Consider the following 13,713-nt stretch of genomic DNA (forward strand, 5'->3'; position numbering starts at 1 on the left):
AAGAAGCTTGCCATTTTGTCTTCTAGCACATCATGCTAGGCTTTTGGGTTTTTGCTACACAGAGACTTAAATCCACTCTCTGCTTCTACTCTGAAACATTCCTGAATTGTTATGTTAGCCTTAGAAGACAGAGCTACATTGGAAGTCAAGTCCACTGACTATAATATACTTGATGGACACTTAGTTGTTCAAATATTCAGTATTATTCAATATTCAATAAAAACATGGGACCAAATTTTGAGAAGTTAGATGAATAGCTGGAATTTGATAGATGATGAGGATGGATTGATAAAAGAACAAGTAGATAGAAGAAATTGGAAGGAAAGTGGATTTATAGGTGAAGGCAGCAAAAATCAGTTAAGTTTCAGTAAAATAGTTTAAGTTAGTTGCATTTAAATATTACACATCCACATCAGAAAGGTAAATTCTATTCACCTCTTCATTATTATTTATCACAGGGATTATGATCGAGAACAGTTTGCTGATAACCAAATACCGCTGTTGGTAATAGGGACTAAACTGGACCAGATTCATGAAACAAAGCGCCATGAAGTTTTAACTAGGACTGCTTTCCTGGCTGAGGATTTCAATCCAGAAGAAATTAATTTGGTGTGTATTTTCACTAATGCATGCTTGTATTATTATCACATAAAGACAAAACTAAAGACATGTTCAAATTATATATTCTAGTGAAAGAAACTTTATACTTGAAATCAGGCTTTTTGGATTCTAGTCCAAAATGTAGTCAAGATTGAAATCAACATATCTAGACTGAGAGATGTGCACAGTCACTTCAGCCTTTTATGTTGATCTGTTGAAATATTCCAACTTTATTCTATGAATAATTTAAATCATGGGCTTCTTTTTTTGAGACAGTCTCACTCTGTCGCCGAGACTGGAGTGCAGTGGTGTGATCTCAGCTCACTGCAAACTCTACCTCCTGAGTTCAAGCAATTATCATGCCTAGGCCACCCAAGTAGCTGGGATTACAGGCATATACCACCATGTCCAGCTAATTTTTAAAATATTTTTAATAGTGATGGGGTTTTGCCATGTTGCCCAGGCTAGTCTTGAACTCCTGACTGTGAGGGATTTGCCCGCCTTGACCTCCCAAAGTGCTGGGATTACAGGCGTGAGCCACTGCACCTGGCCCATGGACTTTTTCTTGAGAAAGTTTTTAAAAATCACACCAAAATTAAAATAAATTTATTAAAGTGGCATTATAAGTTTATTATTATTGCTTGTAAAAAGCCTCTTAGCTTCTTAAACTACAAATTTTACCTTAAAGGGCAACCTAACAGATACATGAAAAAATTACAAACTTTAAACTAGGAGTGCTTCATAAGGACTAATTTATGTACACTTATGCATGTATAGAGAGGATTGAGTCCCTTGGTGAGATGACTAGCTCAATTAGAACTGAGTGCTTAAAAAAGCTAAGAAATGGTTGTCACGTAAGCCTGTTAGGATCCCAGAAAAAGATCCTGGCCAGCAACTTCAGTCATGGTCATGTTGTTGTTCACAAATAGGATTTCTGCAACTGTGCACTGGCATTCCAGAAATGCAATGGTGGTGGTATAATAGTACTAGTGACCAACATTTATTGAGCACTTAGGGGTTGAAAACTGTTTTAGTTATTTACATATATGATCTCACATGCATCATCTTCACAATCAACTCTATAAGACAGGTACTATTACTGTCCTCTTCTTAATGATGAAGACAAGAAGGAGAGAGGTAACAAGACCAGGGAAGGTTACCCAGGTCAAATGGGGTATTCAGATTCAGAGCCTGTACTCTACAGTTAAGCCTCTTTTCCACCTAATTAATCCTTCAACTCACCTTGAGAATTTGGCGGCTGAAAAATCTCGTAGAAATCATCTAGACCAACAGTTTACCCAAATCGGATTGTATATTTATATTACCAGTAGTACCTATGGAAAATTTTGAATAACTGCCCCACAGCTGGAGCTTTTTATTCATAAAGCCTGGCAGGAGGACCAGGAATCTGTAGTTTTAACAAATAACTCAGGTGATTCTGATGCCCTTATTCTGTGAATCAACGTTTGTGAATACGGCTTGGTTCAGCCCCACCTCTACCCCCAGCTCCTGCCTGCCATTCCATTGTTTTTTACATTCTGCTTTGCAGTGGAGAGCCGCTTATTTTTCTCAGCTGCCACAATGGAATATTGATGTGCATACCCCAGGTAGTCAGCACTGAACCATGATATTCCAAAGGATTCTTGCTATATAAATATACAATATTCTTGTTGAAGAAGTGCTGAGATTACTTTGAACATTATTTCCAAAGGGAAATTTACCATTGGAAACAATTTGTTCCAGCGCTTACTTTTAATATATTTTAGAATGTATCTGTTTCTAGTGCCTGTGGGTTTCTGTGATAATTGCCTGTGTGTCTGTGTGTGTGTGTTATTCCTACTTGCCTTACAAAGCCAAGGCCATCTTTTAACTCTAAGTCAGATGTAAAGGTACTCAGTTAGTGAGACTTCAGCACACACAGTCCCCAAAGAGTTCAAATATAACATGTTTTTGGCCTTTATCAGTGTACAGCTTCAAGAACACAGCACAAATAACACTAGGAGAGGTTCGGAGAATGAAGGGAAGAAAAAATGAGGAGGAAGATTGAATACGAGAGTTTCAAAAAGAAATAGCAATCAAAAAGATTCAGCAATTAAATATAAAGCCTCAAATAAAAACTAATGTAACAATATTAGTGCTAACATCAGTTACTGTATCAATTTACTTGAAACTGTAGAAAAGAATTAACAAATGTATACATCAAAGGTGGAATCAAAGTTAATAACTGCCTGAATAAATGCAAATTGTTTAAATTATAAATAGGTGAACAATTACTTATTTTCTAAAATCCTGTTAGGCTTATTATACCCCATAAAAAATTTTCTCTGTTATGTATTTACTTTGAAGTGATCGTATTGAAGTATCTTCCCTGGTTAATAGTCCTTTCTCAAGCTCAGACAAGCTATTTGGAGCTATTAATTTTCAGACTTTTCCCTCAGCCATGATAAATGGCAGATGACTCGTTCAGCTCTAAATTTCTCATCCCAAAAATCATAGTGTTTCTCTAGGCTGCTCAACCTGAAATTATGGTACCATAGAATTAAGGTTTTGGGGGTGTGTTTTTGTTTGCTTTAGTTTTTGTATTTAGTACTTCAGCTCTATTTAGAATTGTCTCAAACTTTTGACATTCTGATAACTTGCTAATCAATATCTATTTTATAAAACATTTCTACCACAAGTCTAAGGTTTGTCTCTTATATGCCCCAATTGCTGTAGAAATGTGTTCAAACACTATTTCAAATACCATAGTTTGTGCAATGATGTTTCAGTCTATGTAATCCATATGTGGAATTATCTTTATTATAGTAAGTGCTTGTGCTTGAAAATTCACTCTGCTAGCATTTTCTTAGATTGAAGAGAGAAGGACTAATGTTTTACTACCCACTGTGTCCAGGTATGGATTATTTAATTTTTCACAAAAATCCCATGAGATAAAATATTGTTATCCCCATTCCACAAATCAGTAAGCCCAAATTTAAAGGTTTAGTTACCTAACCAATGTTACACAGAGTAGAAATGTTGGAATGGGTATTCCGATTTAGAACTTGCTGGCTTTGAAGACCCCTGATTTCTACTCTGTGATCTTTGACAACTTTGTTGTAGCCTCTCTTTTTTGTAGTTTTGGAGAATGTATTATAATTTCTGGCCAAAATTTAAAATGTGAGCCTTGGAATGTTGCATATGAATAAAATAGGAGGCTTCATTAGAAAGGAATCCTGTGGGCCTGGAGATTACAAAAACAGAATAAATGTAACAACAGTAATTTTAGTAATTTCTAGGGGCATAGAGGGTGTATAGCTAAAAGATAAAATTTCATGCTTGCAGAGGAGCTTACATAGTAGCCCTTATAGTTTGGTCTTAGGTACATTTCAGGTAAAAATCAAAGTACTCTATCTCACAAGGTGACAAGTCAATGGTGACAAGCAAAAAAACAAAACAGCTACACTGGGATTCCATCGAATAGTAGGCCTTTTAAGGTTTTAAAGTTATTGTAATGATTAATGTTCCAGATCGTTTTGTCCCTTCTGGGCCCTTTTTTTTCCTATAAAAAACTTCCATCCAAGAGTAGTAATATATCTTTATTATCAAACAATAGTAGTAGATGTTTATTACCAAAAATAATATATCTTTGTGGCCTACCAAAAGATATAGTACCTTGCATCCAAAGAGAAATCCTTGGCAATTGTTCTGTTTGTTCTTTGTGCCTCTAAATCCTTATTTTCATGCTTTCTCCAATTCATATGAACTGCATGGTACTAAATTAGTTGAGCACTGGTGAATAACGAGTACAAAAGTGAAACGCTTACTGTTTTTCATGGCTGTCTCTCTGGTTTTCAGGGTAAATGTAGGTGGGTCACTCCATTAGTACCTTGGTTTTGTTATTAGTAAAATATTAGTAATCTTGTCTTCCTCTGTGAATTATTTGATGATGAATACATTGATTTGGTATACTCTAAAATTGTTTAAATGACAAAGATTAAGTGACCGTATTTTCCTTTAGTACTTTCCTCCTTGCTTTGTGCACCATAATTTGAAAATTATTTGAATATTTTATGAGAGTATTATACCTAACAGTATTATGCCTATAGAAATGTGCAACAGGACGAGTTATGAATAGCAAAGAGCTTGGGTTTCCTAACTTTCACTTGTGGATCTTATGTTTTATCTTCTAGGACTGCACAAATCCACGGTACTTAGCTGCAGGTTCTTCCAATGCTGTCAAACTCAGTAGGTTTTTTGATAAGGTAATGGCTTCAATTAAGTTATTTTTAAACTTAATTTATATATTATGAGAGTTTAAAATTTTTTTGTAGAATCCTGTGACCCTTTTTTTTTTTATCCAAAATTTCACAGCCTGAATAATACTTGTTTTGATCTCTCTTATCGGTTAGTATAATTGCCCAAGGCCTGCTGACATATTTATTCCATCACCAGTGTTCTCTAAGTAAAGGGTAAAAGCTACTGGATTTAAATGGGGGTTTTAAAAAGATATCTAATTCCTCTCCTTAAAATAATTTCTATTTACCCATTTTCTAGCTCTCTTTTTCACTTATTCACCCTCCCGCCCACATAAAGGCACTGAACTGAGGAGATTCTGCTTAAAGCCCTCAGTTCTTTTTGCTCTCCCAGCTGTTAATATTCTCCACATAAATGTTACTGTTACCTTTTAAGGTAATGTCGTCTTCTAGATTTCCTAGTGTTTCCCTCTCAGAAATATTTGCATTCCAATTTTTGACTCTCTGCTAACATCATTTTATTGTCCTCAACTGGAAGGAAAATGTAGAATGACTCAGCATACTGGCAAATTAGAGCACTGTTTGTCTTTCCTTCACGAGGCCATACAACTGCATTGCACATAGTATTGACCAAGTTTAAGTTGTTTGCCCAATGCTGACATTGCATAGTAAGGTAAAATAGGATCTTTCTGCCTGTATTATTGAAAAAGGTTAACTCCTGTGTTATATTTCTTTTTAAGTGACATCTCCTAAGAAAATCATCTTCCCCATAGCTCTTCTTTAGCAATCATTTTTTTCTTTTAACTGTTTAGGTATTTAATATTTGGCCCTTTTGTTCAGCATTAGATAAGCCCCAGGTTTAGATAATTTGAGATTTAATATTCGGCCTTTTTGTCAGTATTAAATAAGCTCCAGCGCCCTCCTCGATTAATATTAGGCCACTAGGAAAATTTTGCCTCACTGCAAAACTTCTTAACTGGTATATGGCAAATAGGGTACAGATGTGCCTAGATACTAATTTCCCTCAATTCTCAGAGCAGCCAGAGCCCTCAGGGTGGGGGGTTGGATGATTGGCAGCCTCTTCCATTTTCCCTAGTGTGCTGTGCAAATATTAGCATTTTCTACGTGTGCCATGACATGAAAAATGTTGTGCAGCACTGCAAGGAGCCAGATTTTCTCTCCACTTTGCTTTCAAACTTAAAATGTAAGAATTTCCATTTGGTTTAGATCCGTGGCCGCATCAATACAAAATTTTGTCCCCCATGAGCAATATCTTACAGATCTGCCCTGACCTGGAAAGATCCCACAGTATGTTGTTTAAATTTAAATTTTTATTAGTTCTAAAATTAAAAAATAAGATATCCTAAATTACATCCTGGAGAAACTGGATTATTGACTGGTATAATCCAAGTTGTCAGGCAAGGCTTTATTTTTTAAAAAATCAGGAGTACACGCTGCAAGTCAGGAGTAAAGAATTATGACCAAAACCAAAAAGGTAACTTCTCTTTTTATTGCCTGAATCACAACAAAATGTATGTGGGTTAGGAGGTTGGCCAGACCTCCAGACTGAGGTGGTTACCTGAAATCAAAGGAGCTGACAACCAAATTTCACCCAGTTTCTATACATCAGTTCTTCCAGAATTTAGCATAAAGATTTCTTCTCCTTCTAGGCACAGTGCCTCACACCTGTAATCCCAACACTTTGGGAGGCCGAGGCGGGTGGATCACAAGGTCAGGAGATCGAGACCATCCTGGCTAGCACAGTGAAACCCCATCTCTACTAAAAACACAAAAAATTAGGCAGGCGTGGTGGTGGGCACCTGTAGTACCAGCTACTCAGGAGGCTGAGGCAGGAGAATGGCATGAACCCGGGAGGCAGAGCTTGCAGTGAGCCGAGTTCATGCTACTGCCCTCCAGCAGCCTGGGTGACAGAGCAAGACTCCATCTCAAAAAAAAAAAAAAAAAGATTTCTTCTCCAAAAGGAAGTCTAACTCCTTCTAGTAGTAACTCCTCACACTCCAGAATAATCAGATTTTCCTGTCCTGCCATAGACAGGAAGGGGAATCACTCTTCTCCTTGGTTTTTGTGGGATTGTTTTAAGATGTATACTAATGATAAACCAACTTTTCTATCTCTGGGGTAAGTGAATGCAACTTTGCCCTGGTGTCTTGTGGCTAAAAATAATCCAGATATAGTCTTTAAGACAGCAAGAATCTGAATGAATTGCTGTCATACCAGAGAGAGCAAGCTGGCCTTGGCCGTAGAAGAACATGCTCTGTTCTAATTCAGAGGAACTCTTAGCTGCATAATTTCAGATTTGAATGTCTTAGAGTTCATCTCCAGCTGATCTGCATCATTATCCAATTAACTTTTCTTATCACAGCAGGTCTATGTAAAGGAAATACAGATACTCCTCAACTTGTGATAGGGTTATATTTCAGTAAACCCCATGTAAATTGGAAACATTGTTAGTCAAAAATACATTGATTACACCTAACTTACCAAGCATCAGAGCTTAGCCTAGCCTTCCTTAAACATGCTCAGAACACTTATGTTAGCCTACAGTTGGGGCAGAATCATCTAACACAAGCCTATTTTATTAAAAAGTTGTGAATGGCTCATGTAATTTATTGAATACTATACTGACAGTGAGAAAAGTGCCTATTGTATGGGCACTCAAAGTACAGTTTCTACTGAGTGCATGTTGCTTTCACACCACCATAAAGTCAAAAAATCGTAGTCAAGCCATCCTAAATCAGAGACATTTATAATACTTCCTCTGTAACCACTGCAGTTTCTGAAGTGTCAGAACAGAATTTATTATTCTTGAAAATGGTTTTCATCATCTGAAAACATGGTGCTCTTTAGTGTTTACAGCAGTTTGGGGAAAAAAATGAAAACATGGTGCTCTTAAACTCATTACATTTGAACATATATTTTGAGGGTTTCTTTTCAATGATGGTGATGGATTTGTGCAGGTACATCTACTGCTTGAACTTGTTTTTTCTACTTACCAAATGCAGATAATTCTGAAACTACTGAAGTAGGGGTGCAGTTAGTTTTTTTAAAAAGACAATACAACAGTCATTAGACTGCTTTTGGTGTTGTGTCGTCTGTCTATATTGAGGACGTATAGAATTTGTCACCACTTACTATAGGGATGTGGTGGTTTGCTATGTTAAACAGTCCCCTCTTTAAGAAATAGACAAGACTATTGTAGCAGGCAAGTGCTTTTTTTATCTTATGGATTCTGGTTAGCACCTTTTGGGACTGACTGCTAGGAAACTTAGAGTCAGATTTGCTGCCATACTCTAAGAATTGCATGGGTTCTTATGTCATTCTGTCATTATTTAGTTTTTGTTATTCATTTATTTTTTGATCTATTATTAATGCGTTTTGGAATGAGGCAGGCTTTTATGGAAATACTCCCACAATTCTGATGTAGTTAACACCAGATTTTTAGCTCACTCTACTACATGTCTACTGCTATGGAAAAGATTCTTAGTTTGGATATATTCCTTTTAGTACCATTAGTGGTCGTTTCAGTTAGCCACTTTTTGTAGGTATGTGTGCTAAGCTTTTAAAATCTTTGTTTTTCACAGGTCATAGAGAAGAGATACTTTTTAAGAGAAGGTAATCAGGTTGGTATCTATCTTTTCTTGATAAAATAGATTCTTAAATTTAGATAGATGATTTCCAAATTTAAGTTCAGAAGTAGTTTTAAAAAGTTGGGAAAAGCCCTTTGTAGGCACAAGCGACTGATTTCCTTCTATCCTATTAAATACAAAAGGGGAAAATCAGAACAAAGGGAAAATAAGGATCTAGAAAACAAGAATAATCTAGAAATAAGATTATGTTGAGAGGGCGGAGCAAGATGGCCGAATAGGAACAGCTCCAGTCTCCAACCCCAGCGCGAGTAACACAGAAGACCGGTGATTTCTGCATTTTCTTTTTTTTTTTTTTTTTTTTGAGACGGAGTCTCGCTCTGTCGCCCAGGCTGGAGTGCTGTGGCTGGATCTCGGCTCACTGCAAGCTCCGCCTCCCGGGTTCACGCCATTCTCCTGCCTCAGCCTCCCGAGCAGCTGGGACTACAGGCGCCCACCACCTCGCCCGGCTAGTTTTTTGTATTTTTTAGTAGAGACGGGGTTTCACCGTGTTAGCCAGGATGGTCTCGATCTCCTGACCTCGTGATCCACCCGACTCGGCCTCCCAAAGTGCTGGGATTACAGGCTTGAGCCACCGCGCCCGGCCTGCATTTTCAACTGAGGTACTGGGGTCATCTCTCTAGGGAGTGCCGGACAATCGGTGCGGGTCAGCTGCTGCAGCCTGACCAGCGTGAGCTGAAGCAGGGCGAGGCATCGCCTCACCTGGAAGCGCAAGGGGGAAGGAAATCCGTTTTCCTAGCCAGGGGAACTGAGACACATAACACCTGGAAAATCGCGTAACTCCCACCCCAATACTGCGCTTTAAGGAAACAGGCACACCAGGAGAATATATCCCACACCTGGCCGGGAGGGTCCCACGCCCACGGAGCCTCCCTCACTGCTAACACAGCCCTCTGCGGCGATCTATCCGCAAGGCAGCAGCGAGGCTGGGGGAGGGGCGCCCGCCATTGCTGAGGCTTAAGTAGGTAAACAAAGCCGCTGGGAAGCTCGAACTGGGTGGAGCTCACAGCAGCTCAAGGAAACCTGCCTGTCTCTGTAGACTCCACCTCTGGGGACAGCCCACAGCTGAGGTCCAATAGGGAAAGCAGCGGGGGCGGTGCAGAGGCGAACGACTCTGTCTGACAGCTTTGGGGAGAGCCGTGGATCTCCCAACACGGAGGTTGAGATCCGAGAACGGACAGACTGCCTGCTCAGGTGGGTCCCTGACCCCTGAGTAGCCTAGCTGGGAGACATCCCCCACTAGGGGCAGTCTGACACCCCACACCTCACAGGGTGGAGTCATCCCTGAGAGGAAACTTCCAAAGGAAGAATCAGACAGGTACACTCGCTGCTCAGCAATATTCTATCTTCGGCAACCTCTGCTGCTGATACCCAGGCAAACAGGGTCTGGAGTGGACCTCAAGCAATCTCCAACAGACCAACAGACAGTCCTTCTGACTGTCAGACGGAAAACTATCAAACAGGAAGGACACCTATACCAAAACCCCATCAGTACGTCACCATCATCAAAGACCAGAGACAGATAAAACCACAAAGATGGGGAAAAAGCAGGGCAGAAAAGCTGGAAATTCAAAAAATAGAGCGCATCTCCCCCTGCAAAGGAGCGCAGCCCATCGCCAGCAACGGATCAAAGCTGGTCAGAGAATGACTTTGACGAGATGAGAGAAGAAGGCTTCAGTCCATCAAACTTCTCAGAGCTAAAGGAGGAATTACGTACCCAGCGCAAAGAAACTAAAAATCTTGAAAAAAAAGTGGAAGAATTGACAGCTAGACTAATTAATGCAGAGAAGATCATAAACGAAATGACAGAGATGAAAACCATGACACGAGAAATACGTGACAAATGCACAAGCTTCAGTAACCGACTCGATCAACTGGAAGAAAGAGTATCAGCGATTGAGGATCAAATGAATGAAATGAAGCGAGAAGAGAAACCAAAAGAAAAAAGAAGAAAAAGAAATGAACAAAGCCTGCAAGAAGTATGGGATTATGTAAAAAGACCAAATCTACGTCTGATTGGGGTGCCTGAAAGTGAGGGGGAAAATGGAACCAAGTTGGAAAACACTCTTCAGGATATCATCCAGGAGAACTTCCCCAACCTAGTAGGGCAGGCCAACATTCAAATTCAGGAAATACAGAGAACGCCACAAAGATACTCCTCCAGAAGAGCAACTCCAAGACACATAATTGCCAGATTCACAAAGTTGAAATGAAGGAAAAAATCTTAAGGGCAGCCAGAGAGAAAGGCCGGGTTACCCACAAAGGGAAGCCCATCAGACTAACAGCAGATCTCTCGGCAGAAACTCTACAAGCCAGAAGAGAGTGGGGGCCAATATTCAACGTTCTTAAAGAAAAGAATTTTCAACCCAGAATTTCATATCCAGCCAAACTAAGTTTCATCAGTGAAGGAGAAATAAAATCCTTTACAGATAAGCAAATGCTTAGAGATTTTGTCACCACCAGGCCTGCCTTACAAGAGACCCTGAAGGAAGCCCTAAACATGGAAAGGAACAACCGGTACCAGCCATTGCAAAAACATGCCAAAATGTAAAGACCATCGAGGCTAGGAAGAAACTGCATCAACTAATGAGCAAAATAACCAGTTAATATCATAATGACAGGATCAAGTTCACACATAACAATATTAACCTTAAATGTAAATGGACTAAATGCTCCAATTAAAAGACACAGACTGGCAAACTGGATAAAGAGTCAAGACCCATCAGTCTGCTGTATTCAGGAGACCCATCTCACATGCAGAGACATACATAGGCTCAAAATAAAGGGATGGAGGAAGATCTACCAAGCAAATGGAGAACAAAAAAAAGCAGGGGTTGCAATCCTAGTCTCTGATAAAACAGACTTTAAACCATCAAAGATCAAAAGAGACAAGAAGGCCATTACATAATGGTAAAGGGATCAATTCAACAGGAAGAGCTAACTCTCCTAAATATATATGCACCCAATACAGGAGCACCCAGATTCATAAAGCAAGTCCTTAGAGACCTACAAAGAGACTTAGACTCCCATACAATAATAATGGGAGATTTTAACACTCCACTGTCAACATTAGACAGATCAACGAGACAGAAAGTTAACAAGGATATCCAGGAATTGAACTCATCTCTGCACCAAGCGGACCTAATAGACATCTATAGAACTCTCCACCCCAAATCAACAGAATATACATTCTTCTCAGCACCACATCGCACTTATTCCAAAATTGACCACATAATTGGAAGTAAAGCACTCCTCAGCAAATGTACAAGAACAGAAATTATAACAAACTGTCTCTCAGACCACAGTGCAATCAAACTAGAACTCAGGACTAAGAAACTCAATCAAAACCGCTCAACTACATGGAAACTGAATAACCTGCTCCTGAATGACTACTGGGTACATAACGAAATGAAAGCAGAAATAAAGATGTTCTTTGAAACCAATGAGAACAAAGATACAACATACCAGAATCTCTGGGACACATTTAAAGCAGTGTGTAGAGGGAAATTTGTAGCACTAAATGCCCACAAGAGAAGCAGGAAAGATCTAAAATTGACACTTTAACATCACAATTAAAAGAACTAGAGAGGCAAGAGCAAACACATTCAAAAGCTAGCAGAAGGCAAGAAATAACTAAGATCAGAGCAGAACTGAAGGAGATAGAGTCACAAAAAACCCTCCAAAAAATCAATGAATCCAGGAGTTGGTTTTTTGAAAAGATCAACAAAATTGACAGACCGCTAGCAAGACTAATAAAGAAGAAAAGAGAGAGGAATCAAATAGACGCAATAAAAAATGATAAAGGGGATATCACCACTGACCCCACAGAAATACAAACAACCATCAGAGAATACTATAAATGCCTCTACGCAAATCGACTAGAAAATCTAGAAGAAATGGATAATTTCCTGGACACTTACACTCTCCCAAGACTGAACCAGGAAGAAGTTGAATCCCTGAATAGACCAATAACAGGCTCTGAAATTGAGGCAACAATTAATAGCCTACCCACGAAAAAAAGTCCAGGACCAGATGGATTCACAGCTGAATTCTACCAGAGGTACAAGGAGGAGCTGGTACCATTCCTTCTGAAACTATTCCAATCAATAGAAAAAGAGGGAATCCTCCCTAACTCATTTTATGAGGCCAACATCATCCTGATACCAAAGCCTGGCAGAGACACAACAAAAAAAGAGACTTTTAGACCAATATCCCTGATGAACATCGATGCAAAAATCCTCAATAAAATACTGGCAAACCGGATTCAGCAGCACATCAAAAAGCTTATCCACCATGATCAAGTGGGCTTCATCCCTGGGATGCAAGGCTGGTTCAACATTCGCAAATCAATAAACGTAATCCAGCATATAAACAGAACCAAAGACAAGAACCACATGATTATCTCAATAGATGCAGAAAAGGCTTTTGACAAAATTCAACAGCCTTTATGCTAAAAACGCTCAATAAATTCGGTATTGATGGAACGTACCTCAAAATAATAAGAGCTATTTACGACAAACCCACAGCTAATATCATACTGAATAGGCAAAAACTGGAAAAATTCCCTTTGAAAACTGGCACAAGACAGGGATGCCCTCTCTCACCACTCCTATTCAACATAGTGTTGGAAGTTCTGGCTAGGGCAATCAGGCAAGAGAAAGAAATCAAGGGTATCCAGTTAGGAAAAGAAGAAGTCAAATTGTCCCTGTTTGCAGATGACATGATTGTATATTTAGAAAAACCCATCGTCTCAGCCCAAAATCTCCTTAAGCTGATAAGCAACTTCAGCAAAGTCTCAGGATACAAAATTAATGTGCAAAAATCACAAGCATTCTTATACACCAGTAACAGACAAGCAGAGAGCCAAGTCAGGAATGAACTTCCATTCACAATTGCTTCAAAGAGAATAAAATACCTAGGAATCCAGCTTACAAGGGATGGAAAGGACCTCTTCAAGGAGAACTACAAACCACTGCTCAGTGAAATCAAAGAGGACACAAACAAATGGAAGAACATACCATGCTCATGGATAGGAAGAATCAATATCGTGAAAATGGCCATACTGCCCAAGGTGATTTATAGATTCAATGCCATCCCCATCAAGCTACCAATGACTTTCTTCACAGAATTGGAAAAAACTGCTTTAAAGTTCATATGGAACCAAAAAAGAGCCCGCATTGCCAAGACAATCCTAAGTCAAAAGGACAAAGCTG

At 39.2% G+C, this 13,713-nt stretch overlaps 1 protein-coding gene across 2 annotated transcripts in view; it reads left to right on the plus strand.

Moving 5' to 3' along the window:
* Positions 1-13,713, plus strand: part of RABL3 (RAB, member of RAS oncogene family like 3) — a 47,315-nt gene that overhangs the window by 28,655 nt on the left and 4,947 nt on the right. For both annotated transcript variants that reach the window (XM_033211100.1, XM_033211101.1), the window contains 3 exons: positions 459-609; positions 4,773-4,844; positions 8,438-8,476. In XM_033211100.1, coding sequence (XP_033066991.1) covers positions 459-609; positions 4,773-4,844; positions 8,438-8,476 — 262 coding nt within the window. The remainder of the gene's footprint in view (positions 1-458; positions 610-4,772; positions 4,845-8,437; positions 8,477-13,713) is intronic.

Source organism: Trachypithecus francoisi, unplaced genomic scaffold, assembly GCF_009764315.1.
Source record: "Trachypithecus francoisi isolate TF-2019V2 unplaced genomic scaffold, Tfra_2.0 Lachesis_group0, whole genome shotgun sequence".
NCBI lineage: Eukaryota > Metazoa > Chordata > Mammalia > Primates > Cercopithecidae > Trachypithecus > Trachypithecus francoisi.